The sequence below is a fragment of the Stegodyphus dumicola genome, chromosome X1 (assembly GCF_044657685.1).
Source record: "Stegodyphus dumicola isolate Sdum_Otavi_A_Nest chromosome X1, ASM4465768v1".
Classification (NCBI taxonomy): Eukaryota; Metazoa; Arthropoda; class Arachnida; order Araneae; family Eresidae; genus Stegodyphus; species Stegodyphus dumicola.
In genome coordinates this window covers 151,357,147-151,384,699 of record NC_140780.1, presented here as the reverse complement: position 1 = coordinate 151,384,699, position 27,553 = coordinate 151,357,147, and the positions used below count along the sequence as shown (strand labels likewise).

General features: G+C 34.0%; 1 protein-coding gene across 1 annotated transcript in view; it reads left to right on the top strand.

Annotated features, from left to right (window-relative positions):
• The window catches only part of LOC118190559 (tyrosine-protein phosphatase 69D-like), a gene marked incomplete at its 5' end in the record, with an annotated part of 240,084 nt that overhangs the window by 172,773 nt on the left and 39,758 nt on the right, over positions 1-27,553 (top strand). Inside the window, 5 exons of the mRNA XM_085808231.1 lie at positions 5,366-5,501; positions 5,622-5,771; positions 10,789-10,882; positions 11,490-11,566; positions 14,532-14,663. Of these exons, the coding sequence (XP_085664357.1) occupies positions 5,366-5,501; positions 5,622-5,771; positions 10,789-10,882; positions 11,490-11,566; positions 14,532-14,663 (589 nt within the window). The remainder of the gene's footprint in view (positions 1-5,365; positions 5,502-5,621; positions 5,772-10,788; positions 10,883-11,489; positions 11,567-14,531; positions 14,664-27,553) is intronic.

Below are 27,553 nucleotides of genomic sequence, written 5' to 3'. Positions count from 1 at the left end.
AATTGTCCAAATAGTTAACGTCTTCATTGGATACTGCGCTATTGTATAAGCTATTATTAAGTTTGTTTATGAAGGAGGCTAGATTTTTTTATTTTGAGATCCCTGTGAAGTTGTTCATTACGAACGAACCAAGGTGCTCCTGTGATCTTATGCAGATAATTGTTCTGGAAAGCTTGAAGTTTGTTTCTCTCAGTGTTGGAGGTTGTGCTCCAGGCAGGGGAGGTGTATGGGAGGATAGGTCTTACAATGGAGATGTAAATATGTTTATTTCATGTTAAATCAATTGGGGACGAGGAACTGATAAGTGAAGTAAATTTCCTGGAGACTCCGTTAGTCTTTCCAAGAGCCACGGATATATGTTTATTCCATGTGAGCAAGCCGTTGAGACGAACTCCTAAATAAGTGGCCTGATTTACTTTGGGGATTTCTTTATTAAATAGGGTAATGTCAATGTCGACACTTTTTCTTCTATGATGCCCTGTGAGAAGAAGTTTCGATTTTCATGTGTTTATTGAAGTCCTCCATTTCTGACAACATTTCTCAATCTCGTGTGTAAATATCTGGATCCTTGTGATGGCATATGGGGGATTAAGTAAGCTGAAGAGAATTGCAGTGTCATCCGTGTAACAGGCAGTGATACAGTTTGCATTGTCAAGCATGGAAAAATCTTTTATATATATTAAATAGAGAATTGGTCCGACAATACTACCCTGTGGGATGCCGCTTTTAATTAAGGTGTTTCCAGAGAGGTGGTCTCCCTGGCTTACACAGAAGGAATGCTTATTAAGAAATGAATGCAGGATCTTAATCATTTCCTTAGGGAGATCCAGCGAAGCAAGCTTGTAAGATTATGCCAGACGTGGTCAAACGCTTTTGCCACATCTAACATAAGAAAATCAGTTGTCTAGTGCTTATGTATAGCAGCGCACACAAATTCCACAATCCTAACTGGCTGCATAGTAGTGGATAACCCTTTACGAAAACTGAATTGTTGGTTTGGGACGGTGCTCAGGGCAGGCTGCAATCTGTTAAGGATTATTCTCAAGAATTTTACCCAAGGCTGGAAGCAGGTTGATAGGGTAGAATCCATCCACTTTGGTGTTATCTTTCCCTGGCTTGGGGATGAGGATTACAATTGCTTGCTTCCATTCCGTCGGGAAATAGCTCAAGTAAAGACATGTATTATCGATGCTACAGAGTTTGTTTATAATTTTATTGGCTTAATCATTATGTTAGAGATTTTATCTTTGCCTGGGGCTTTCCTGTTGTGAAGTTTAGAAATGATAGAGTTGATTTCAGGTGGGGAGGTGAAGAGAGGGAGGTTAGTAGTACTGGGTTAACTCGACCAGTTATCAGTTAACGTGGTTCATGAAATTTGGGTCCGAAGGGTATGAATTGTTTGGCAAACGTGTCTTTTTCCTTGTTGCTATGAATGTATCCGGAGTCAGCCTGAAGTGGTTTGTTGCTAGTTCTATTTGCTTTGAAGGTGCGAAGGGATTTCCAGAATTCCCCATCTTCTGCATTAAGTTTTTTTATTTTGTCATTCCACAGTTTGATACGGTGTACTTCAATCATGCCTTTGATGTGCCTGTTGAGTTTATTAATTTCCAATTTGATGGCTGAGTCACGTGAATAGGTGTAGATTTTGCGCAACCTGTTACGTGATTGAATGACGGTTTTAATGTTATGCAGGAGCTTGAAATGTGCTGTTTTGCTGGTAAATTCAGTGGTAGAATTTTAAGGGAATCTTCTATGCACTTGTTGACATTTAAAATTGCCTGGCGGTTATCATTGATTGTTTTAAGGAGCCAAATGACAGAAGGATGTTGGTTGATATGATTTTGGAAGTTGTTCCAGTCCCTGACTTTGTACATGTTATTTACTTCAGGTTTACTAATTCCAATGTGAGCAATTACTGGGACATGATCGGAGGAAAGATCATTGATGACTTTGATGCTAATCGGGAGATTTTCTGAAGTAGAAAGAAGGTCTAGAATGTCAGAGTAGTGCCTTGGATTTGTGGGCCGGAATGTGTTAGTCTCCAGTAGTATAAAAAATTGAGAAGAATTTCTCCGTTCTCATTAGACCCCAGCTAACATTCTGCATAACTCCAAGATTCACCCATTTAAATACCTACTTCACTTAGATTTAAATTAGCATCCTGGCGAGGAAATGCGAAGGAAGGAGTTCAGGAGAGATGACAAAAATTTGAATAATCGGTTAATTGAACTAAGGGAAACCCTACACTATATATGTATTAAGTTGAAACTGTTACTCAATTTTCATATAAAAGGAGTGTGGATCGCCAATTTGTGTAAAAACAAATGATCAAAAATTATTTTCGTGTATAAATTAAAACTTTTAATTAATACATGTAATTCTAAACTACATTCGGTTTGAAAACAAACTAAAACTGAAAAGGACAGAAGAGAAATACTCCTCAAATAAATCATAAAAGCGAAGCAACAACCTGTGTTTTGTTTCTATGCTAAAATTCTATGCCTAACACAGGTTGTTGCTTCACTTAGATTGAACTGATTAGAATATGTATTGATGTTAGGCGTACCCAAGTAATGTTTGCTACCAAGGCGTATTTTCTATATAAAACAGTGTTTGCAAAAGTTAATCTACCGTCATTCCACTATGAAATAGCAACTTTGTGGGTTTTAAGATAAGAGTCAGCAGAAAACATAAAAAGTTCCTTGGTATTCCTAGTGTTTTATCTGAAAATTAACAAAGGAAGGAAAGGTTGTCAAAAGTTTTCTGTAGTTCCCTTTGCAGGTCCAGCTCAAAGCGAACTGAAAGTGCATTCCTATTTGAAGTTTTTTTAAGTGACACCTTTTCATACTTCATTGTGTTTTAAAAGTTAAAGAAGCTAAGGGACATTTATAGTCGAGATATCTAATGTATGTAAAAGTAAATTAATAAGGTCTCTGAGTTTAAAGAAAAGTGATTTTCATTGCTTAAGGCAAGCTGATGAAAGCCTCTGATTTATAAAAACTTTAGGATCAATACCAATAAGCAATATTTGTTTAGTTTCTAAAATTAGAATTGTCGGAGCTCTTTGAAAAGCCGTCAAGAAAAACAAATTAGTAAAGTAATTAATAATTAAAATAATAAAGTAATTGTAATTAAAACTCGATGAAATGTAAATAAGTAAAAATTAAGTTAAATAATAAAATAAAAATACAAGACCTTGTCTTATTTGAGGCTCCGGCTAGAATTACTATTTAACTCGAAAATCAAGAAATAGCCTGGCCAAGCTCCTGCTGAAATTAAACCCGGAATATAATGTATAATTTGTTATTTCAAGGAATGGTAGAAACAGAGATTCGTTTTGCAGCACAACAATAAGAAAAGATGAGAGGGTTAATGCAGCGCCTAATTTCTAAAATTAGAAGTGCCGGAGCCCTAATGAAGACTGTGTGGAACGAAAGAAAAATAAATAAATAAAATATCTAAAAATTAAAATATTTAAATTAAGAGAAATGTAAAGAGAAATCTAATAAGTTATTAAATTACTTTTGAATAGTTAAATAGAAAAAAAATATCGGATCTTCTTGACTGATTTGGGGCAGTGGCTAGAATTACAGTTCCATTAGAAGCTAAGAAGCAGCTCAGCCGATCTCCATCTGAGTTTAAACCCTGATTATGCGTATAATGTACTATTCCAAAGGATGACAGGTACCACTCTTTTTTTTTTTTTTTTTTTTTTTTTTTTTAGCAACCAAGGAAAAAAAGATAAAACGATTAAAGTTCCTCTAAGGAGAATAGTGAAAATTCTAGAAACAGTATGAGGATATGAAAGGACAATTTAACAGAAAAGTGTAGCTTTGAAAATAAAGAAGTAAGAGCTCAAGACTTTCTTATCGCGATGCTCTGTCGATGTAATTCTAGCCGTCAAGCAGAAATTTTCCCTGAATGGAATTCGGTAACAATGTGAGAATAAACGGAAAACTTCTCTGTACAAGTGAGAGTTGTAGTCCCCCTGCTTGGTTACATCATGCAGAAAGTCTACAGGAGCTCTGCAATAGGCATATCGTGGAACTATCACGACCATGATATCACTTTTAGTAGTATTTTGAGGAACACAAAATTTGCCCGCTCTCATAAATTCATTGCAGATATTGGAGAATACCCTTTGGCATATAATGCGGGGGGGGGGCTTTTCTTTCCTAAAAAGTTTCAACCTCTGTGTAAGGCTTGAGTGCGAGGAAAAGACAGGCCTGCATTCAGAAGTTAGAATTGATTTTTAACGTATGTTTACTATTAAAAAAATATCTGCTGAAATTGTGGTTCACTTACATAAAGGAAATGCCTGAGCCCTTTTAGGCTCTGGTGCGCTCCGGCTAAAATTACAATTTATCTCTAAAACTGAGAAATACTGGAACCGGGCTCCAGTGCAATTTAAGCTCTGGGTTTACACTTCGCTCATGAGATTAGAGGAGATCCTAGAAGTAGTATGACAATAAGGAAATGTTAACAGTGAAGTATGGAAATGAAGAGAGAAGATCCGAAAGAGAAACAAAGACACACATGATTCAGAAATTAAAAACTAATATTTTAAGATTGCTTTATTACTAAAATAAAATTTTATGAGATCAAACAAATTTTCTACTAAAATTACGGTTCCGTTTCATAAAACAAGTGCCGGAGCCTCTCTTATTTAGAGCTCTGGTACCCTATAATTATGATTTCAAAAGCTGAGAAGTACCTGAGCCACGCTCCGGCACATTTTAAGCTCTGAGTTTGAGTGAAGTAATGTGTTCACTGGAATTTACATGCCCTAATATTCCCAGTTCTGCTTTTATATGGTCGGGGGCGGGGAGAATCATGTTCTCTTTTTCCACGAATTATTTTAATCTAGATAAAATCGGCACCTTTTTAAAAATAAAAAAAATTCTTACTCAAGAAAAAGCATGTAGATATAAAGTTTTACAATAAAAACTCTGCTAGTGTTTTCTCCCTCCTTTCTGCATGCCTTCGTAGTGTAATTGAAAGCTTCTTCGGCACGTATTCGAGAGGTCCAGGTTCGAGTCCCGGCGAATGCATTGCTCATTTTGCTTTGAAGTAACATAATGACTCTACAGTGCATATGATCATTGTCCAGATATTATGGATTAAATTTGTTGAGAAGATTATAGAATGTTGCATCAGCTTAAACATTACTTTTTTTTTTTTTTTTTTTTCTTTCAAGAATTAAGAGACTAACACTTTCAAACCGCCTAAGTTAGAAGATGAGCCTATGAAGGGTAGTTTCAGCGTATCTCGAAAGTAATTCGTACCGTTGTCTTTAACTGTCTGAATTTCTGTTCATTTTTATATGAATTTTCACTAACATTTCAGTTTGGTTTTATTCTTTTAGTGCTGGTGTAGGTCGCACAGGTACTTTTGTAGCCATAGATAGTCTACTACAGCAACTTGAAGAAGAAGGTAGAATAGATGTATTTGCACATGTAAGCAATTTACGTCATCAACGAAATTTTTTGGTCCAGTCACTAGTGAGTATTAAGATTGCATTAACTGAATCATTTTATCCAATTAATATGTATTAATTATTTACATTTTATACTATTTAAATACGCTTTTGCAATTAAATTTAGAAACATTTTCATTTTCAGAAACAATACATTTTTGTGTACAGAGCATTAATGGAACATGCACAGTTTGGTGACACAGAAATAGAAGTGAGGCATCTGAAAGACCACTATGAATTATTAAAAGAAAAAGTTGGTGACACTGATAAAACTGGCCTTGCGATAGAATTCGAGGTACGTTCATTTTTTTCCCGTAATAATATTGTGTATGTGTTTAATGTCTTCATAAGGTGTAGTGAAATGAGAAGATGATGGTTACCCTAAAAATTGACCCCGGGAGGATACAGAATAACCAGTTATTTTCAAATACAACCATAATCTTACTGTGTATTCTGGAAAAAAAAAAGATCCATGATGCCATGTAGCGAGGAACAGCTGTAAGCAGTAATGTGGTATGTAGCATGGGGTTCGCCTCCAATTTCAGATGACAAGTGTGTTTGATGAGTATGCTGCATAAAAATGGCTTTTAATTCGAAAATTTTTCTGTCAAATAAAACATGAAATTATATACTTTTTATTGGACGAAGGCAACAATCTGACTCTTACATTTCCTTCAAGAATATGAAAAACCTGTTGAAAAGATGCAAAACCCTACCGGCCAAATGATATCGTTATGTCTGAACTCATGAAATAAGTGGATGAATACATCAAAGTGGCTCCTATAGTTAATTTCTCAGGTAAAGTGCCATTTTCAGGCACTTTCGCTCATCAAACAATCATCTTAATCCAACAGGAGACAAAAACTGTTCCTGTCTCGTAACATCTGGCAGTTTTAAGGCTTTGAAACGGAATATCTGTTTCATACACTTTTTGGGGAAAGGATTTTAAGCATCGTCATTAATCTTTTCATTTGACCAAAATATGTGTGTGTATATATATAAATGTAAGAAACTTAAAAAATAGATAAGTATAATTTAAATTAGCATTAACCCCTTGATGCTTAATTTTAATTTTGGAATTTATCTTTTGTATTCTAAAAATAGAAATACCTTTTTCTGCACTGCGTCATTTCAAGACTAATCCATGGCATTTGATTCTTACATAATGTTGGTGATGTAAATGGAAATAAAACTCAAACAACCAATAATAATTTTACAGTGTTGGTTCATTATTCTATCAAATACATTGAAAACCCAAACTAACTCATTCTAAATTAAGATTTCATCCAAAACACAAATTACTTGCTTTCTACACTTCGGTCTAAATAAACTGCTATTTGCTGCTTCTCGTTTTACTGCAAAGCTATTCGAAATGCAAATGTTCTTGAAAAGGCACAAGTAGTGTGCCAATTTGCTTGTGGCTGCAACATGTTTACTGAGATAAAAAATAAATATTTAATCTGTTTCGGCTGCCAAGGTGCTGTTCGAACTGGGAGAAATGCTTTTTAGCTGTTTATAATTCTTTCATTCTAATGTATGGTCTTACAGTTGTTTATCCCATATGCATATTATTCTTTCAATAAAAGTGTGTTAAAATACTGTTTTTTTTTTTGTTTTTTTTTTTCAGTGTTAAAGAATGAAAACACAAGTATTCTGATATTTTCATTTAATGGTTTTGCATTTATTAATTTTATTGGTGCCTTTTATTATGTTTTTGGTAATAGAGTATGTTTAAATTTTTTCATAACTGTGTCCTAAGTAATTTATTGGCCCATCAGTGGCCAAGCGGTAAATGCCGCTGAACACCAGTATCCCATCCGGGATACAAGTCCCGATAAATGGGCTGGCTGCATGGGTGTTTTCATGGTTTTTCCATGTGTAACATGGATACAAGCCACTTTCCCTTAAAAAAACCTCCACAGGGCAGTCCTCCCTTTTCTGTGTTGTGCCTGAGGGTGGAGCATGTAATAAGTAAAAAAAAAAAAGTAATTTATTAATTAAATAAATGTTATTTTGAAATTTAAACATGTAATATTGTTTCTTCTTATATTGGATTAAAAGTATAACAGTGTTTTATGAAAATGAATGATTAAAAATATTATGGTATTAGAAATATAAATTTAACAAACTGTTTTTGAATTAAATAAAGAATTTTAATATTTTTTTCCAAGGAGGATTGTTAAATTGTAATGTCATTAATCATTATGATTTTGAATTACTTCAAAATCATTTGAATTAATGTTAAAAATTTTATAATCATTCTGAAAATGAAGTGAATATAAAAAATAAATTAAATAATTTTGAATGCTAGTGAAAAAAAATGGATGCAGTGTTTTGAGTTTAATATATCAAATATTTAATATTTTCGTAATAAATATTGTCATAATGAATATAAAAATATCAATAATTTAAAAAATTATAATAAAATTGATTGTGAGTAATGTAATAAAAAAGTGAAATTAATACAGATAAGTAATATGAAATTTTGGTTAAAATTTATAGATGATTGTATGTTAATATAGATTATGTTGAGGGAGTTGGTTCAGAAACAAGAGACCTCTGTACCTTAATATAGACAATTGTTCATTTTTTACCACATCATAAAAGATAGTACTGATGACTCATTTTGGTGACTGACTGTAATTTTTTTAATATATTATTATTAGCCCAAAGGTCGTTAGCTCAGAAGGGCTATTAATTTCATTTTGGCATTTTGCATTGAAAACTTTAAATGTCAGTTCACTTTTCAAATTGTTGCCACCAAATATTATCGCCCTGTGTTATATTTAAAGCAATTAGATAATGAAGAATCTGCATAAATGTATGTATGTTTCTCACACTGTGATAAAACAATGGTAGCTAGAGCTATCATATTTTGAATAACATAATCTTCCACCAAATATGAGCATCTGGAAGCTCTAATTTGGAATTTGAATTTTTTTTATTATCATTTTCATATTTTGTAACACCTTCAACAAATTTTTGATTAACAAACTCAATGATTATAAAGTGAGCAATGGCAAGACTGTACGAAAAAAATTTTTTTTTTTTCTCCAGTGCATGAGACTGTGTCGGAAATTCTAAAAATAAGCGCATTTTAAAATTGTTTGCGATATTGCTATTGAACTGAATTTTATGGTTTAAGGGCAAAGAACATTCAATGAATGAAAGGTCACGCACACAAAAGATTTTAAAAAAGGTGCCTTTGGGCGTAATGTAAAATCTGAAAGCTTCCGGATTTTTTTAAAGTTTTTACTATAATTTTTACTTTATATTTTTTATTATGGAATGTATTATTGCAATTCACAAAGACCAATTACTTTATGCAGGGATTGGCATCCTTTTCATGTAACTGCCAAACATATCTTGGCCGCTGGTGTAGAAAAAACACACTAGTTATATCAAGTGAATATGCTCTATTGATGGAAAGATTTATTCAGAAATACTTCAGTTTGGTAAAATAAGAAATTGTCAATGAAAGATAACTATGAAATCATAATTTCTGCAATATTACTTCTACTATATTTATGATGTTAAAATATAATTTATCAATATAAAAATTAGTGTCATAAATTTTTATATATGTTACAACAGTTAATTAGAAAAAGTAATGATTATGTAAAAGTTTCTATATGTAATACTTTGAGAGAACAAAAAAACTTTCCATGAAGAATTATGATTATGCCCACTCTAGAAAGACTTCTGGACTGAAATGCTGAAAAATGTAATAGGACTTTAAAAATTATATTTATTTTTCAAAAGAAAATTATGTTCAGCAACAACAACAAAAATTTGAAAGATTTGAAAGTAGTACGCTCAAATGGGCATCCCCCACTTTACAGAAACATACACGTTTCAAGAGCACTTGGAATAACACCACATTGGGCTAAAAATAATTAAAAACGGCATATCTTCAGAATTGCTGATAAAGAGTCTCGTGCACTGGAGATAAGAATAAGGTGTTGCCATTGTTCACTTTAAAACTGTTGTGTTTTTAATCAAAAATTCGTTAAAGTTTAACAAAATCTGAAATAGATATACTATAAGGTATTTCTCCCGCCTTCCTAGCATGCCTTCGTGGTGTACTGGTTCTGCACGCTGGGCCGGTATTCCAGAGGTCCGTGGTTCAATTCTTGCCGAAGGCGTTGCTAATTTTTCAATTATCCTGTTTCTAAAAAATTTTAATGTCTCTACAATGCATACATTCATGCAGATTCTTCATTATTTAATTTCTTTAAATATAATACTGAGCGATAATGTTTGGTGGCGACAATTTGAAAAGCGATACACTTGTTTATGGTGATTCGACTCAGAAAGCTGTTTTGAGATTAATAGCTCTTCTGGGCTAATGCCGATTTGGACTAAAAATTATAATTTACAATTATTTAATTACGTTTGTCAAAATTATTACATACATTTACATTTGTTATGGCTTTAAAGCTTTTTCTTTAAGAAGACTTCTCTGTCACTAAGCCTTTCTCTGCTTGAAGGGGAGAATATGTAAGAAAAGTAAAAAATATATAAGTATAAATTATAATTTAAATTGCCAAGAGTCCCTTAATGCATAATTTTAATTTGGTTATTTTCCCTCTTTATTGTAAAAATGGTAATACTTTTTTCTGCGCTGCATCATTTCGAGACTTTGATTCTTATATTCGAGACTTGATTCTATGCCATTTGATTCTTATATGACACTGGTGACGTAAATGGTAATAAAACTCAAACAACCAATAATAATTTTACAATATTAATGATTAATTATCTGATCAAATGCACAGAAAAATGAAACTAACTCATTCTCAATTAAGATTTAATTCTGAACACAAGGTGCTTGTTTTTGCATCTCATTCTAAATAGACTGCTGCTTTTCTTTTTACTGCAAAGCTATCCAAAATGTAAATGTTCTTGAAAATGCATGAGTAATTTGCGAGTTTGTGGCCACAAAAGGTTTACTGAAATAAAAATGAATATTTAATCTGTGTCGGCTCCCAAGTTGCTGTTCATTACATTTCCACCTCTATGTTCATTAAATTTCCACCGCAATATTTTTACATCTATGCTGTCAATGTTTCTACATCATTACATCTAAGTTTGCTTCATTACATATATTTCTATACACTTTACTATCTATATTCACTACCTATATTCTTACGCCTATACACACACATATTTATTGTGAAAGAGATAGAGAGAAGGACAATGGATATATATCTAAATTTTCTGTCACTATTGTGACTCGTTTTATAAATCTTTATAGAATTTTTTGAAAATCTTGTAAATGCCAAGTTTTCATATATTATATCTTATTATAGAAACTAGGTGATGTTATTGAAGATCCAAAGACTTGCTGTGTTGGCACTATGGATATGAATGTAGGAAAGAATCGATATGATTTTATTATTCCTTGTAAGTAACTTTGCTGAAAACATGTATTATATTGAACAATTTAAATACTTTTTTGCTACTGATTGAATAGTATCAGTACTTTTTACTAAATTGTGCCTATATTTAATGATTATAAACTTGATAAATTGATGCATTTTTGTCTTTGAAAAGTATTATGTTTTGTGTTGTGAAATTTATTATTTCATGATATTCTTGAACTGTGCATTGCTTTGCATAAAATAGTTAATAATTCACATAAGTGCATGAATGTATGTATACATTTTGTTGAAGTGCTGTCAGTTGTCCTTAAAGTAACTTTCAACTTTTGGTCAGTGAGGCAAAGTAAGTATATACTGATAATACATTTAGACATGTATATAGTACATCTAGATATGGAGCTATTTATGATTTGTTTTCTGACATCTTCCCATGCAAAGTAAGTAATAGGTATTTTATTTCTTTATGGGCATTTTTTAGTTTTCTCATCCCATTTACAAAAAGTAAGTAAGCTGTTTGATGATGTTTTCTGTTGCATATACTTTTGAAAGCATGACCATTTTTATTTGAAACTTGGGCAAACTTTGTTTCATTTCAATGTAATTTTCTAAATATTTGGATTCTTTTATAGATGATCTTAATAGAGTCATTCTACCACCTTCTCCTTCTAGAGATCATTCTTCCTATATAAATGCATCTTTTATTCAGGTATGTTATTTTAAGTGTAGTTCTAGTTAAATAGAATTGGAAGTTTCCAATAAGTGTTATGAAAGCATTTGAATTCCAATACAGTCAAAAGTCTTTAATCCGGACTCGTCAGGACTTCGGCGATTCCGGATTATCGATTTTTACGGATTATAGATCATCAGTTTAAATCTGGTAAGATGGCATGCAGAAATTATAAAATTAAAAATATGAAAGCGTAATTTATGAAATAAAGAGCAATTATGATCTAAAGGGTATCAAAATTTACAAAAAAAAAAAAAAAGCTTAATATTTATTTGTTTACTTTATTAAACATTTCTTTCAACGCGTGCATGCGTAAAGCATACATTACGCATAGTTGAAATTATAAAATTGCAGCCAGAAAACTATTTGATGTGTATTCGTGATATTGTGATATTTATAATGACGAGGAATTTGATTTAAATCATATCAAAGACGGAGTACATAGAGATGAAATACTCCATTTAGTAAGGAATTAAGCTGAATAAAATAAAAACAACTGCTCTGAAGATAAGGATAGTGCTGACAGATCAACTTCCAGTTCATTGCGCGCCGCGACTTCCCCCCCCCCCGCGCAGAGTAGTGTGTAAAGTTGATAAACAAATTTTGGAATGGTTAGAGAAACAAAGGAGCCTTTATCCATTTTTTGCAGCAATTCCACTTTTTGTTTGATGGACATCGAAACATGCTTTCCCTTTGTAGATCCAGCATCGGAAATTCTATTTGACATAATCGAAAGTTCCAACTTACTTTTTATAAAATTGCTCTAACAGTCTGCAAAAAATAATAAGCCGGATCCAATTCAAAGATTAAGGAACAATGCAATCTGCAACATTAACTGAAATAGATAATTTTAGCTTAGCTTATACCGTCCGTTATAGATTAAACGCGCATGCGTAAACGTATTATGCGCATGCGCAGAAAGTTTGTACCTTTGAGGTCCGGATTATAGACCATTCCGGATTATGGGTGTCTGGATTAACGAATTTTGACTGTACTGTATTTGTCATTTTGCTATTCATGCTTTTGTTCATACTTATTTTATAAGCATAATTTTCTCCTCATTTATTCTTTGGCCTTTCATTTTATTTCTTCTTTATTTTCATCATTCGTGTTATCATTTCAGATTGCTGATGTCTTTAGATCTTACTCACAAATAAATTATGCAGGTCATAAAAATGGAAAACTACGGAATTGCACATTTATCTTATTTAGCAATCCTGATACTCAGAATATCTTGGTATTGCATTAGTCCATGTAAAGGGCTATCCTAACAGCTCTGGAGGAAGCGACTGCTGTTGCAGCTAGGGGCTAAAATATGAGATAATCGTGATATATGTTGCCAGAGTGCTAAAAGATAAAAAGTACAGTACAAAGTCCGTAATCCGGACTCGTCGGCACCTCGGTGATTCCGGATTATAGATCATCAGTTTAAATCTGGTAAGATGGCATGCAGAAATTATACAATTAAAAATATGAAACCGTAATTTATGAAATAAAGAGCAATTATTATCTAAAGGGTATCAAAATTTACAAAAAAAAGCTTAATATTTATTTGTTTACTTTATTAAACATTTCTTTCAATATAAATTGCTTCGTTTTTGTGCTAAACGCGCATGCGTAAAGTTTGTGGCTTTGAGGTCCGGATTATAGATCATTCCGGATAATGGACGTCCGGATTAAAGACTTTATACTGTATTATTTTTTTTTCTATTTGGATTGCAAACAAATTAAATGCTGTACTAAAGTTATTGAGTTCTCAAGAAGAAAAAAAAAAAAACTGAGAGAATCCATAAAAGACTAAAATGTTCGCACTTGATAATTAAGAATGGAGATTGGGAATGTTATGCAGAGGAACTACTATTTAATGCATGTGAGTAAAGTCTAGACCTTCAGTCACAAAATAAAAGCAGTAAGTGTTTCTGTGAACATCTAACAAAAATAACAAAGTTAAATACTTACTTTTTTCTCAAAGCAAAGAATCAAAGCAGAACTAATTCAGTGCCAGGATCTTACAATACCTTGCAAGACTTTAGATCATATAGGCTGTTATTCATGCATTGAAAATAATGATGCTGAAAGAACATGTTGGTGTTTGTCTATGAGGTCAAATTCCCTTTAACAGAAAATTAGAAGGCAAGAGGAGGAAAATGCTGTAAAGGTGACATCAAGTTATCAAAGAGTAGTCAGTCACAAAATAACAGTAAATTGAGTGAATTGGGAATGTCTAAGAAAAACAACACATTTACAAAACTTCCTTTTCTCTCCTACACAGAAACAATCAACTACACTTTCATTTCAAGTCAGGAAGTACTGAATTTGGTTAGGGAAAAAACATTGTACAAAAGTAACATCTGGGAAGAAGATGAAGTAACTAAATAATTAATCTCTATTTTTATCAGATTTTTTTATGGTAAATCTGCATGGTATCAACAATCAAATGAACTTAACAACTTCAACCCCAGTCTTCTGTTTTCCTATGGAGAATGTCATCTTACTGTTATTTTTCACTTGACTAACATTTGAATGCAAATGTGTTGATTAATTTTATTTCTTTTAATGATTAATTGTGCAACTCGAGAATTTTTATAAAGAACTCCAAAGTTGTTTAGTGGAGTAACTATGGTGAATATTCTGAATGTCTTGCTGCTTATAAAAAATGTTATACAACCCAGTACTTTCATACGTATTCCTAATTTGCAAAAGTTACTTTATAAGTTTGAAATGTGCAAATGATTCAAAGTATCATTATATTTAATGCTTTATGTGCTGTTCTTGAAGTGGTATCAAATTATATTGTGTGCAAAGCCTTAAACACAGATATTTAAAATACTGAATTTTTACTATCCTTAGAAAAATTTTAAATATATATTTTTAAGCATATTTCTAAAAAATTGTTATTAAATATTATATTTAGGTCTTGATCTTATATTTTTATTTTCGACAGGGTTATGACAGATCTTTGTCTTTTATTATAACTCAAGATCCTTTAGAATCTACAGTAATTGAATTCTGGAGAATGATAAAAGAACAGAGCATTACAACTCTAGTAATGCTTTCTGAAATTGGAGAAGGGCAGGTAATAATCATTTCTTTTTTCCCTAATGAAAGTATCTCAGTGATTTCCCAAAAGTTTTGTTTGGCAGTGGTGTGGAGAAATGAAAACATAACACTCCATGCCCTTAACACTGGAAAGGATGATAACCAGTGTACGTTTTCATGATGTGTTTGGCGAAGAATAATTGCTGTTTATGTCAATCAGTTGCTTTTTACCATGTACAGTATTACTCATTTAAATCACAATATGTTACCTATATCACTGGAACAAACTCGCTTTGTTGTTAACCATTTCTTAAAAACTGGTATTGGCCAATTATATATCTATATCTATATAGATATAATATAGCCCATTTTCAAATGATCTCGATTCCACTTTGGTCCGATTTGAAAACAAATATTTAGAAAGAAAAAGGATGAATAAATGAAGAACAGAGACTCATTGCCAATTTGCATATGTTTAAACTATGAGGAAAAAATTCAATGTTTTAAAACTTCAAGGCTCTCTAGTCAAACTTTACATCTCCAAGCATGATGCTCCAAGTATGTCTTTTAGTCAGCCCATTATTTTGTCATTATATTAAAGAATAATTTGAATCATAGTTTTCACATAATGAGTCTGTTGCCTAAAAGAAACAAAAAATGTTCCTGGTTTATTCAGCTAAGGGAAATGAAGAAAAAGTATTTTTTGAAAATATTATTCATTTAAAGATTTTAGTTAATCTTTTGATTGTAATAGGAATGGTCATGCACCTAATTATTAAACTGATTTGAACATGTAATTGCATTATTTTGGTCTTATTTCTGTAGTTTAATTAAGATTTGTAATAAAATCAGCAAAAATTTCTTCTTCTCTTAATCCTAGCCCCCCCCCCTTAAAAAAGGAGAGAGTGGGAGATATTTGTTTAAAATGATATAAAATTATACATTATGTAACGCATAACAAACTGAAACCATTAAAATAAAACCTATAGATGAAATGTATCTTTTTTGTTTAAATAACTATAAATGAAGAAATGGTAAATTATTGCATTATTTCATGAAATACTTTAATGTAATTTGCTTCAGTGATATCTACAGCATTGAAAATAATTAGAAGAGCAGCATAAGAGAGTTTGCCCAGGTTGCCAACTTTGTAAATCAAACTCTCTCTCTGTATTATTTCTTAATCTTAACCTTTGATGGTCGTCAGTGAGCTCAGCTCAAATTCCAGTTACACACCGCAGTAGACACAAATGAGCAAACTCATATTACAAATTTATGACTGACAGGTATTGCACATATTTGGAGAGAAAGAATTGCTTAATATTGCTGCCGAAGAGTTAAAGAAGACTTTTGCTTCCATCTCCTTTTGTTTTATAGTGCCATTTATTAGCAGACAAAATGAATGCTCTCTGCTAATAAATTGGAAAATTAAGGTAAATATTGACAAAACTCTTTCAGTATTATTTACCAGAAAGAAGATCATTAATCAGCATCTGCAATTCTATGGAAACATTTTCCTCTGTTCTAAGCAAGTCCCTTATCTTGGGATGATTCTCACATGGTACCCACACATACATTCTGTTATCCAGAAGTTTCGGATGCATAAAGCAAGACTCTACCCCCTACTTGCCTGAAACAGCAATCTATTGATTGATAACAAACTACTCATTTATAAGTCCATCTTGTGGCCCATGCTCTGTTGTGCTTGTCCGTTCTGGGAATACTCATGTAAATCTTACAGGAAAAAGTTGCAAACTGCCCAGAACAGTGTTCTGAGGCAGATTGGAGGCACCATGGTACATTGGTTATAACATGACATAACTATTCATGAGGAGCTTGGCATTATCATATCATGCCCAGAACCTTTTACTGCCATCTTGCTAAAAGTTTTCATTGTCATATAAGAAGGAGTAACTGTGGTATATCGAGAACTTAATCATAATCGAACTTAAAGCTGGCACTGTGCCGAGCATTGCAAGTGTGCGAAGTAATTGTAAACCAGATAGTAAGACTGGAATGTGAGTAGTTGTAGGATACGCGTGTATGTGAATGGATGATGTACTTTGCACAGAATAAAGTATCATGTAGTTAAATGGAGTGTCTTTGTGAAATAATTACTCACTAAAAGGATATATGACATCTGGTGACGAGGATGTCGGATTTTTAAAAATAATAAAAGTGCGTAAATGCAATTGGAATAAGGATTAGGGAATTCCCCGAAGACTGCTCAAGGTTTAGCTTTTATAATCATTTTTCCTTCGTAGAAATTACCATGTAGCAGCTTGTAACTCAGTTAATATAACAAAATAAAGCTCTAATGGAGAGACTTGCTTCAGTTATTACTCCACAAATGGACAAATCGAAACTTTCGGTTCAGATTGAAAAATATAATGAACATAAAGAACAGTTTGAATCCTTTTTAGAGAGATTCGAAATTTATTTATACATACAAAATATTTCACAGGACAAGCGTGGGAAAGTACTGATTTCTAGTTTGTCTGGAAAAATGTGTAGGCTCTTAAAAAACTTGCTGGCTCCTGATAATCCTTTCGATAAAGTTTATGATGTGTTAAAAACAACATTGAGAAATCATTTAAATCCTAAGCCACTTATAATTCCTAACAGGCATCTAATTTTAAATCGAAAGCAGCAAACAATTAGTGTGTATATGACAGAGTTAAGGTCACTTGCCATACCGTGTGCTTACAATCAGAATATGTTAAATAGTGTAAGGATGTGTTTATTAGTGGGCTAAGAGATAGGGCTATTCTGGATAGAAATTTTGAGCAGACTAATATCAGTTTAAATGACACTTTAAAAATAGCTTAGGCAATGGAAAAAGCATTAAAAAGTGCAAACAAAATAATTGGGAAACCAGTGGAAATTAAGGAATTTAGTGCCAAAAGTAAAGGTAAAACTAAGTCAACCGCTCCAAAACAAAAGTTTGAAAAACAAAAATTCTCAGCTAAGAGTGCTAAATGGAAAATGTGTTCATGATGTACAGGGACTGACCATGATAGAAATTCTTGTAAATTTAAGACAAGTATCTGCAGATTTTGTAAGAAAATTGGGCACATTGAAAGATCATGCTACAACACTAAAAACGCTGAAAGAATGAAAGCTAAACAAAAACTATTAGATGTAGTAACTGAAAATGCAGTTCCTATAAACAGCATACATTCCAGTGAGATGAAAAATGGAAAACCATCCATAATGGTCCAAGTGAATATAGGACACTCAGTAGCTATAAAACTGGATACAGGGAATGCAGTATCAGTAATGAGTTTAAGAAATTTCCGACAAATTTCGAAAAAGTAAATTCAAAATACAAGTCTGGTATTTAAAACATATAATGGAGAAAATTAGGATTTACTGCAGTTAATGTAGAATATAAAGGTCAAAATAAAAACTTAAACCTTTACATTGTTAAGGAAAACCTTGACACAATATTTGGTCGAGAATGGCTTTCAGAGATAAATATTGAATGGTCCTCAATAAAGTCAATTTCTGTCTCAAAAGAGTAGTTTAAATAAATTATTGGAACAATATAAAGAGATTTTTGATGGAAAATTAGGAGAGAGAAAGAATTATGAGGTTCAGCTAGAATTTATGCCAAATGTTTCACCAAAATTTTGTTGAGCTAGGCAAGTACCATTTGCGTTAAAAGGCCGGATATATGAAGAAATTGATCGGTTGGAAAAAGAGAGTATAATCTAAAAAGTTGAAATTTCGGAATGGGCAACTCCGGTAGTATCAGTAGTTAAGCCGGACGGCTCTATACAACTGTCTGCTGACTGCTGGGTGACAGTAAACCCAAATATTTGTTACGCATCAACACCCTTTGCCGACCATAGAGGAAATATTTTCATGTTTGAGCGAGAGAAAGGATTTTTCAAAAATTGATTTTAAACATGCTTACTTACAAATGAAAGTACACCCTGAGACTAAAAAATTGCTAACAATAAACACATAGAAGGAGTTATATAAGCGTAAGAGATTAATGTTCGAGCTAGATGCAGCGCCGGCAATGTGGCAACATTACGTAGACGGACTATTTCAAGGAATGGAAGGGTGTATAGTCTTCATGGATGATGCGCAGATAACAGGGTCAGATAATGAGGCACATTTAAATACTTTAAAAAATTTCTTCGAGAAATGCAAAACTCATGGACTGAAATTAAATTTAGAGAAAAGTAATTTTTTTCAAGATGAGATACAAATTTTAGGTCATAAAATTGATGCTAATTGTTTACATAAGACTGATGAAAAAATATCAGCAATTGCAAAAGCCCCAAGACCCAGAAACTTCCAGGAAATTCAAAGGTTTTTGGGGACTGGTTAATTTTTATGGAAAATTTTGCCCTAAATTAGTGACAATCGCAAATCCCTTATACCATCTAACTAAGAAAAACTCGAAATGGGTTTGGACGAAGGATTGTCAGGACACTTTTCTAAACATTAAAAAATGTTATTAATGTTAAGTTAACAGGCAGAGTGATGGCTAATTGAATTTTGGATTTCATTAACAAAAAAAAGGTAAAGTGAACTTACATACGTCTTACTGTTTACATGACAAATTTTAGAATGACAAAAATAACAGTGATGCCAGATGCATAAAACATAATAAAACAATGATGCCACTGAAACTGCACATAATATTAATTAAATGCTCGATTCTCAACAGCCTCCTTCGAGCATGAAAATAGTCATTGTTCATACAGATTAACATTTACTTATTTGACTGTTTTTACACCAATCAACTTTTAACTGCCTGTTATTCATTACTTCTGACATAGCCTAATTGAAAACGTCCCTTTGAGAACTCATCTTGCACAAACTTGTACCTTTGGTCAATATGCTTTGTGCGTGCGTGGAACATTGGATTTTTTATGTACTTGATAGTACTCTGATTATCAATTTGTAGGATAGGCAATGAGACATTATTAGCTATCTCATTGAACAAGCTCTTCAACCATATCAGGTCTTTTGTAGCATCAGCTGCTGCCGTGAACTCTGCCTCTGTCGTCGAATTGGATATGGCCTCCTGTAGCTTGCTTCACCACGTAATTGCATGTCCACCATAGAAAGAAATAACACCTGTTTGAGACCTGCATGTTTCTGCACAGCTGTTGTTACCTGCGTCACTAAACAACATCAAACTTCTATCATCTTCATTATTGTACACAATGCCGTGTCCTGTGGTATTGCGAAGGTACCTTAATGTTGCCTGTACGATTTCCCAATCAGTCTCTGTAGGATTGTTCAGCTTTCGAGACATCAAACTCACTGTGTAAGCAATGTCAGGTCGGGTCCCCATCGCCAAGTACAGCAAACTGCCAACTACTGATCGGTATGGAATTTGACTGCTGAGAGGCTTCGCGTCCTTGATCTTGATCATGCCGTCGTCATTCGATTGACCATAGTTGACCTTGAGACGACTTCTTTACTGGGATGTGTGATGTCTTAGCATCTCCATATCATTCTGATACCTTTCTTGTAAATGCTTCTTGGTGTAGGAAGAGTGAGCCATCTTTCAAGCGTTCAACTTGTAAACCAAGGAAACAATTTAACGTCATTACTCGAATGTTAGAATGTTGCTTGAGCTCGTCCATAAATGTGAAGAATGCTGCTTTGTCCTGAACAGCGACAATGCCATCATCAACATAAATCACCATCAGCATCTTATGTCCATAATCATTTCGTATGAACAGGCAGTTGTCATATTTACTTTGCATCATACCATGTTTCTTCAGCATGTCAGTAAACTTGGCATTCCAACATCGTCCAGCTTGTTTCAAGCCGTATAAAGGTTGAAGCATCTTGCATACACGCTTACTTCCGTCATTATAGCCTTTGGGTCGATACATGTAGATCTCCTCAGTTAGGTCACCGTAAAGGAATGCCGTCTCCACTTCAATTTCGTATAAGTTGAGATTCCCCTTTGCTGCCATTGCAATTAGAGCTCGAATAGTGTCATAGCGACACACCGGGCTAAATGTGTCTTCGTAGTCGATATTCGCCATCTGGGTGTACCCTTTTGCTACTAAACGGGCCTTGAATCTCTCGATTGAGCCATCGAGATTTTTCTTCACTCTGTAAACCCAGCAACTATCGAGGATTTTATCCCCGCTAGTTGGCTCAACAAGTTGCCATGTTCCATGTTTGTCATGCAAGGCCATTTCTTCATCCATGGCTCGTTTCTAGTCGCCATATTCAGGAGACTTTGTTGCTTCACATGTGTTTTAGACTCTTCCAACTTCAGAATGCTGTTATACACGTCGTAGCCATTAAATCTGACAGGCCGTTGTATAGTTGAGTGGTCTTGCAATGTACGCGCGGTCATCTGTGTTGGTTCATCTTCATCAGTGCACAGATTACCAGCCCCCTGTGTATCTGCACCATCGTGTGCATCTTCCAAAATAAACTTCATACCGCTTGATAGACCGGTGTTAGATGCTAATTTTGAAGGTTGGGAAGTAGGGCCGATTTGCTGTTCATTGAACACTACATTGGCACTTTTTATCGTATCATTCCTTGATGGTATGAAAATGTGATAATCATCATCACAATACCCAACTAACTAGCCCTTTATAGCCTTGTCATCTAATTTACCTCTTTTGACATTTGGTACATGTACAAATGCAGGTGATCCGAAAACTCAAATTATATTGATTGCCTGCTTGCGTCCAAACCATTCCTCAAACGGAGATTTTCCCATAGTCTTACTTGGTCCAGTACAATTGAGAACGTAGACAGCTGTAGATGCTGCTTCTGCGCATAGGAACTGTGGTAGGCCTGAATCCTTGATCATAGTGCGAACTGCATTCATTATTGTACGACTCTCCCTTTCAACTAATTCGTTTTGTTCTGGTGTATATGGCATAGTGATTCGCAGCTTGATGCCTGCATCATCATCAGTCAGTTTCACCAATTCATCATTGTCAAACTCACGACTGTGACCAGTTCTTTTACATTTATACCCTCTTTGTTGGTCCGAACAAAAAACTGCTTGATTTTATCCACAGCCTCATCTTTACGTCTCAGAAATTCTACATGTCGAAACTTAGAGTAATCGTCCTTAATCACTAACGTGTACTTCTTTCCACCTCTTGATAAGACTGATGATTCCAGTAAGTCTGCATGTATTATCTCACCAGACTTTTGTGTTTTGAATCATTTTGGTTTAAATGCTTGTCGACTTTGTTTACCATATGCATATGGCTCACAAAATAGTCCATCGTTGATAAAATCTATACCATTTTGCCGCAAGTACTGTTTCACATACTATTCTTTGATGCCCAAGTCGCCGATGCCAAAGTGATAATTGCAATTTTGTCGTCGTCTTCATTGCCGTCTCAGGAAAAGGAGTCGTCGTTGTCAACCAAGTAGGCTGCAGCAGCAGAACTCCCTTGTGGCTTGACTGGTTTTGCACGTAGTTAAGCCCATTTGATGAACATGGGGCTTCTAAAAGTATGTTATCTGGGGTCTCCTTGTGAAAGAAGCGACAAATCATATCGTCTGAATCGCCAAAGTTCAAGATTCCTCGCTTCATTGCCTTTCAGACTGATAACAAATTTTTGCCAATTTCTGGTGCGTACAGTACATCAGTCAGCTCAATAGATTTTTGTACGTTTCCAACCATTGCGCACATGTCAATGTCCCCACAGCCATATGCTGGTATTGTCTGTTTGTCACCGACTGTGATTTCTGCTTGTTTGTCAAAGTGACGGTACATCTTGAAATACTCGGCTGAATTTGTAATGTGTGCTGTAGCTCCATCGTCTTTAAGCCACACATTTTGGCCACAATCATCTTCTTGACAAGCAAATGCACTGCATTGAGTATTTTCAAAGAAGGTCTCTGTTTTGCTATTCCTCGTGGTTGGCATGTCAGGGCAAACTGGGCAAAATTTACCGATGTGCCCGGGTTTATTACAACGAAAACAGATGCCTTTGAAACCTTTCATGTCATCACTGGTCTTACTAAGTTTGTTCATCGTTTTGGCATTATTTGTTGCAGGGTTGGGATTGGCTGACCATCTGAGGTTTCTTACCACTCTTTTTCCATTTCTTTCCACTATGTTTTGCGCTGTAATTAGCATTTGCCACAAATGTTATCGTACTTTCATTGCTAAGCTCTTGATTTCTTCTCTGTAGCCACATGTTGATCTGTTCGATCAGTTTTTCAGGTGACTTTTCCGTCTTTGGCATTGAGTCCCACTGTGATTTGAACTCTATATATTCGTCATCAGGAAGTATAGATAAGATTCACGGTGCTAGCAGGTTCTGCGGCAACTTTCCTTCACCACTCAACTCTTGCTCACATTGAAGATCCACCCACAGTGTACGTAAACGTGTTTACATTTTCGTCTTTCTCGATTCGAAAAGTGAAAAACAGTTGCAGAAGAGTGTCCAATTTTACGCTTGACACCTCAAAGTTACTTAATAACTCATTCCATATCGTTAGTGCAGAATTACTTTGCATACAGATCAAATTTAAAACATTCGGTGATACATTTGTGCAAATGATCACAGCAGCATTCGCCTTTGCATACGCTTTTGCCGCTTCGTTGAACTCGCGTATCCTTTTTTCATTCACACTTTCTGCTGGAGCTTTTGGCTCAATAAGAGAATTATCGAAGATTCCTGCACAATCGTTGAGCACAAATAAAGAGTTTGTTTCAAATTTCCAATCAGTCCAGTTGGATAAACCTTCCAATTTGGTACACTGAACAAAATTTTTAGCTTCCATATTACATCGTTATTAACCAGGAAATATGCAGCAAAAATAAAAGGCTGTCGGTACACTGTAGCGTCTACTTACACACTGTTCAGATGGAAGTGTTGAAATCGAAAACGAAAGTCAAACGATAGTCAAATACGTCAACATAGTCATCGTTAATTAATTTATGCAGTTAAATGTCACTAAAACCCATAACCTGTTACAAAATTAACATGCAGAGCAATGGCTAATTGAATTTTGGATTTTATTAACAAAAAAAGGTAAAGAGAACTTACGTACGTCTCATTGTTTAAATGACAAATTTTAGAATGACAAAAATAACAATAATGCCAGATGCATAAAACACAATAAAACAATGATGCCACACTGAAACTGCACATAATATTAATTAAATGCTCGATTCTCAACAAAAAAGAATTGGGTTCACAAAAAGTTTTAATGCGTTATGATCCAAAATTACCCATAACATTGGCAATTGATGAATCACCAGTGGGGTTAGGTGCCCTACTTTCTCACAAACTTCCTGATGGAACAGAAAGGCCAATTGCATACGCTTCTAGAACACTGACTGAAACGGAGAAAAAAAATATTCTCAAACCAATAAAGAAGCTTTGTCAATCATTTGGGGAACTAAAAATTTTTTCTGTACTTAAAAGGCAGGAAATTTACATTAATTACAGATCATAAATCTGTTGTTGCAATTTTTGACTCAAAAAAAGGCATGGCCAATTTTGGCAGCAACAAGACTCCTGCATTACGCTTTGGCTTTACAGTCATTCCAGTTCGACATTATTTACCGTAAGACAAACGAGCATGAGAATTCTGACTTTCTATCACGGTTATCGACGAACTCGGAGCAACTGTCTGTTCAGGATGATGTAACTATTTTTCAATTACAGCATATTGAAGTTCTTCCAATCACTGCCAGAGATTTGGCTAAAGAAACTGAAACTGATGCAGAACTCAGTCCTCTGCTACGAATACTTCAAAGCGGCGGTGAATTGAAAGGAAGGAAGATGGATTATAGTCTCTAAGATGGCTGTATAATTATGGTCAACACGTTTGTATTCCAAAACGATACTGTGAGAATGTTTTGAACGAGTTGCAGCATGGACACTTAGGGACTGTAAAGATGAAAGCAATTGCTAGATCTTACATATTTTGGAATAGTATAGATAAAGATATCGAACATACTACTAAAAACTGTTCTGAATGCACAAAACATAAAAATGAGTTTAAGATATTTCTACAGAGTAATGGAATCAAACACGAAACTACAGCACAGTTTAAACCATCTAGTAATGGGCTGGCAGAATGGTATGTGTTTACAGTAAAACAATCCTTAAGCACAATGCAAAATTATCCGGGAACTTTGAGACAAAAACTCAATACATTTTTGATGAATATAGAAAGCTCCGAATTTAACGCCTCTACAGAGCCCTGCAATGCTAATGCTGAAGTGGGAAATTCGAACAAGAATAGATTTATTGAGACCTGATCTCAAAAGGAGGGTGGAAGACAAAGTTCGAAAAGGAACCTACGAATTTGAAGACCAAGGATTTAGAGTTTGCGATAAAGTGACAGTAAGAAAATATCGCCAAATTGATAGACGATGGAGATTTGGAACAATCCAATCCAAGGATGTGCAGCTTCATTACACCATAAATGTAGATGGGCAGCTATGGCGACGACATATCGATCAGATGCGTGATGGAGGAACCATAATAGATGAAGGCTGCATACGTTCACCTCCAGCTGTTGTGATTTTCAAACAGCCTGATAAGAGTGGAGTTCCAGAAATATCCAAAGATAATAGCCAACAGCCAGATGAGTCTGTGTCGAACTCCGAGCCCAAGGTTGTACCGGATGTTCCATCCACCGAACCTGCTGCTGAAACAACCAGGTTACCAAAGAAACCTGTGTCACAACCTTTGCATGGGGTCTAGTAGAATTCGACGTTTACCGAGAACTTGATCATAATCGAACTTAAAGCTGGCACTGTGCCAAGCATCGCAAGCACGTGAAGTAATTGTAAACCAAAACTAAGACTGGAATGCAAGTAGTTGTAGGATGTGTGTGTATGCGAGTGGATGATGTGCTTTGTACATAATAAAGTAAATAAAGTAGCATGTAGTTAAGTGGAGTGTGGGAAATAATTGCCTACTAAATGTATATGACAGTAATAACACTAAACGGCAAATTTGTAATTACAATTATAATGATGTTCAAAACGTAAGATGGCCTATGGCTATTCTCAATACTAGAATTATTATGGAAGATTAATATATTATTACTTTGCTTTCTTTTCCTACTTGTGTTGTATGGTTATGTAATTTTTATTCTACCTTTCAACTGTTGGTATGACTTTTCGCACTTGCCCCACCTTGTGCTCATTGTACCAGCTCAATGGCTTTCTGATGTTTCTCCTTGTTTATCCATTTCCTAGTAAAATTTTTAATATTATTAGAAATTATTAATAGTTTCTTATATTATTAGAAAGAAAAAAAAGAAATATTAGTTTAAATCTCTATATATAATTTTATTATAATCTGTTGAGATACTATTTCGAAGTTTTATATTTTTCGATTTGGGGTAGGGTTTGCCTAGGTAATCGACTGTCTTAAACACTGTTTCACAAGAAGAGAATGGTTTATTTCATTGAGTTCACTGTTTTATATTTGTCACCATTCAGAGATGCTATGAGTGATCTGACGTTTCATGGCTATTCAGTTACAGATGGGATTAGAACTTCAGTCTGTGTCTGTTGTAATTTTTGAAATTTTTTCTTGTTTCTTGAAATGTTTCTTATTTTTTGGACTACTGATACTGTTAGGTTCTGCTTCAGCTTCTGTGTGTAAGTTAAAGGTTTCTGCAGTTTCCATATATCAGCCAGTTCCTTAATTTTCCATAATTAAGTGAGAGAAATTAGTAATCCGGTTAATAATTTCCCTCTCTTACTATACATGAACTTCGTAGCATGTAACTCAATGCATGGTCTTGTAATCATTCTACATGTCTTTGTGTGGGGGATGATGTTCTGATATATGCTCTAAAACTTACAACAATGAAGGAAAATCATTACTGCTCCATATATAAAAATTTTGTTCCAAACTGTAGATGATGAATTTAGACCATTTATTCAGTGACTTAGTTTGTGAATCCTACTTACGTTGTACAATTTTACTTTTCATTCATGTAATTTAATGTTTTAAAGGCATTTACGCATGTTAATAATTCAATAGGAGTGAATTTAAACTTTTTAAGTGACCTGATAGTACTTTTGAGATCTTTTGTGCTGTGGAAAAAGCATTATATTAACGAAAGGAAGAATTCTGAAATATGGTCTGAACTGTTTTTGAAACTATTTTCGTAGGTTTTCCTGGAAATTCCTGAAACTGGGATCCTATGACTGTGAAACTCTATTATTGTAATAATAAGATATGTTCCTTTAGTCATGAAATTCATTGCAGTTTTTTATCTTACTAACAATCTTAAGGGTTTTCAAATTTTCTTTTTCTGAAATCAGATTTTGGAACTCTTAAGTCTTGGACAATGGAGCAATGAAACACAATGTAACAGAACAAAATCTTGAGCAGTAGTGATGAAATATGCACAAACGCCAAGGAAGTAGGCACGTTGAAAAACAACTTTCATAAATGGACACATGGATGCATATGTTTTCTATGCTATTTTTAGCAATTTTTCATCACATGCTTTATTCTTAGGATTTAAGATATTATACAGTGTCCCAAGCAGTTGCTTAAAAATATCAGGGATTTTTTTAAATTTCATTTTGTTTATTTACTTCTATAAAATGCATAATTCAGTTCTACATCCTTTCTGTCATTTCATATCGAATAGAGTTATGCACTCTGCGGGCTATTAAACTGACATGAATGTGTTTGTGTTCTCACATTCAAACATTATTTGAAAAGGACATTAAAAAAAATTCAATTGAAACAAAGTGAAAAACATAAACTAAGCTATTAGCTGATGTATGAACTTTTCCATACAAATTTTAATGAAAATTGTGATGCGAGCTTTGTATTGTTGCAAAATGAGCAGCTGCAGTAATATAGCTTCCCCGCAAAGCGAGTTTAGGGTTCCCAGAAAGTGACAAGGAAATCCAGGGTTGTCATATTTGCACGAAATCGCCCATTTGATAAAATACGGCGACAAAAGTGG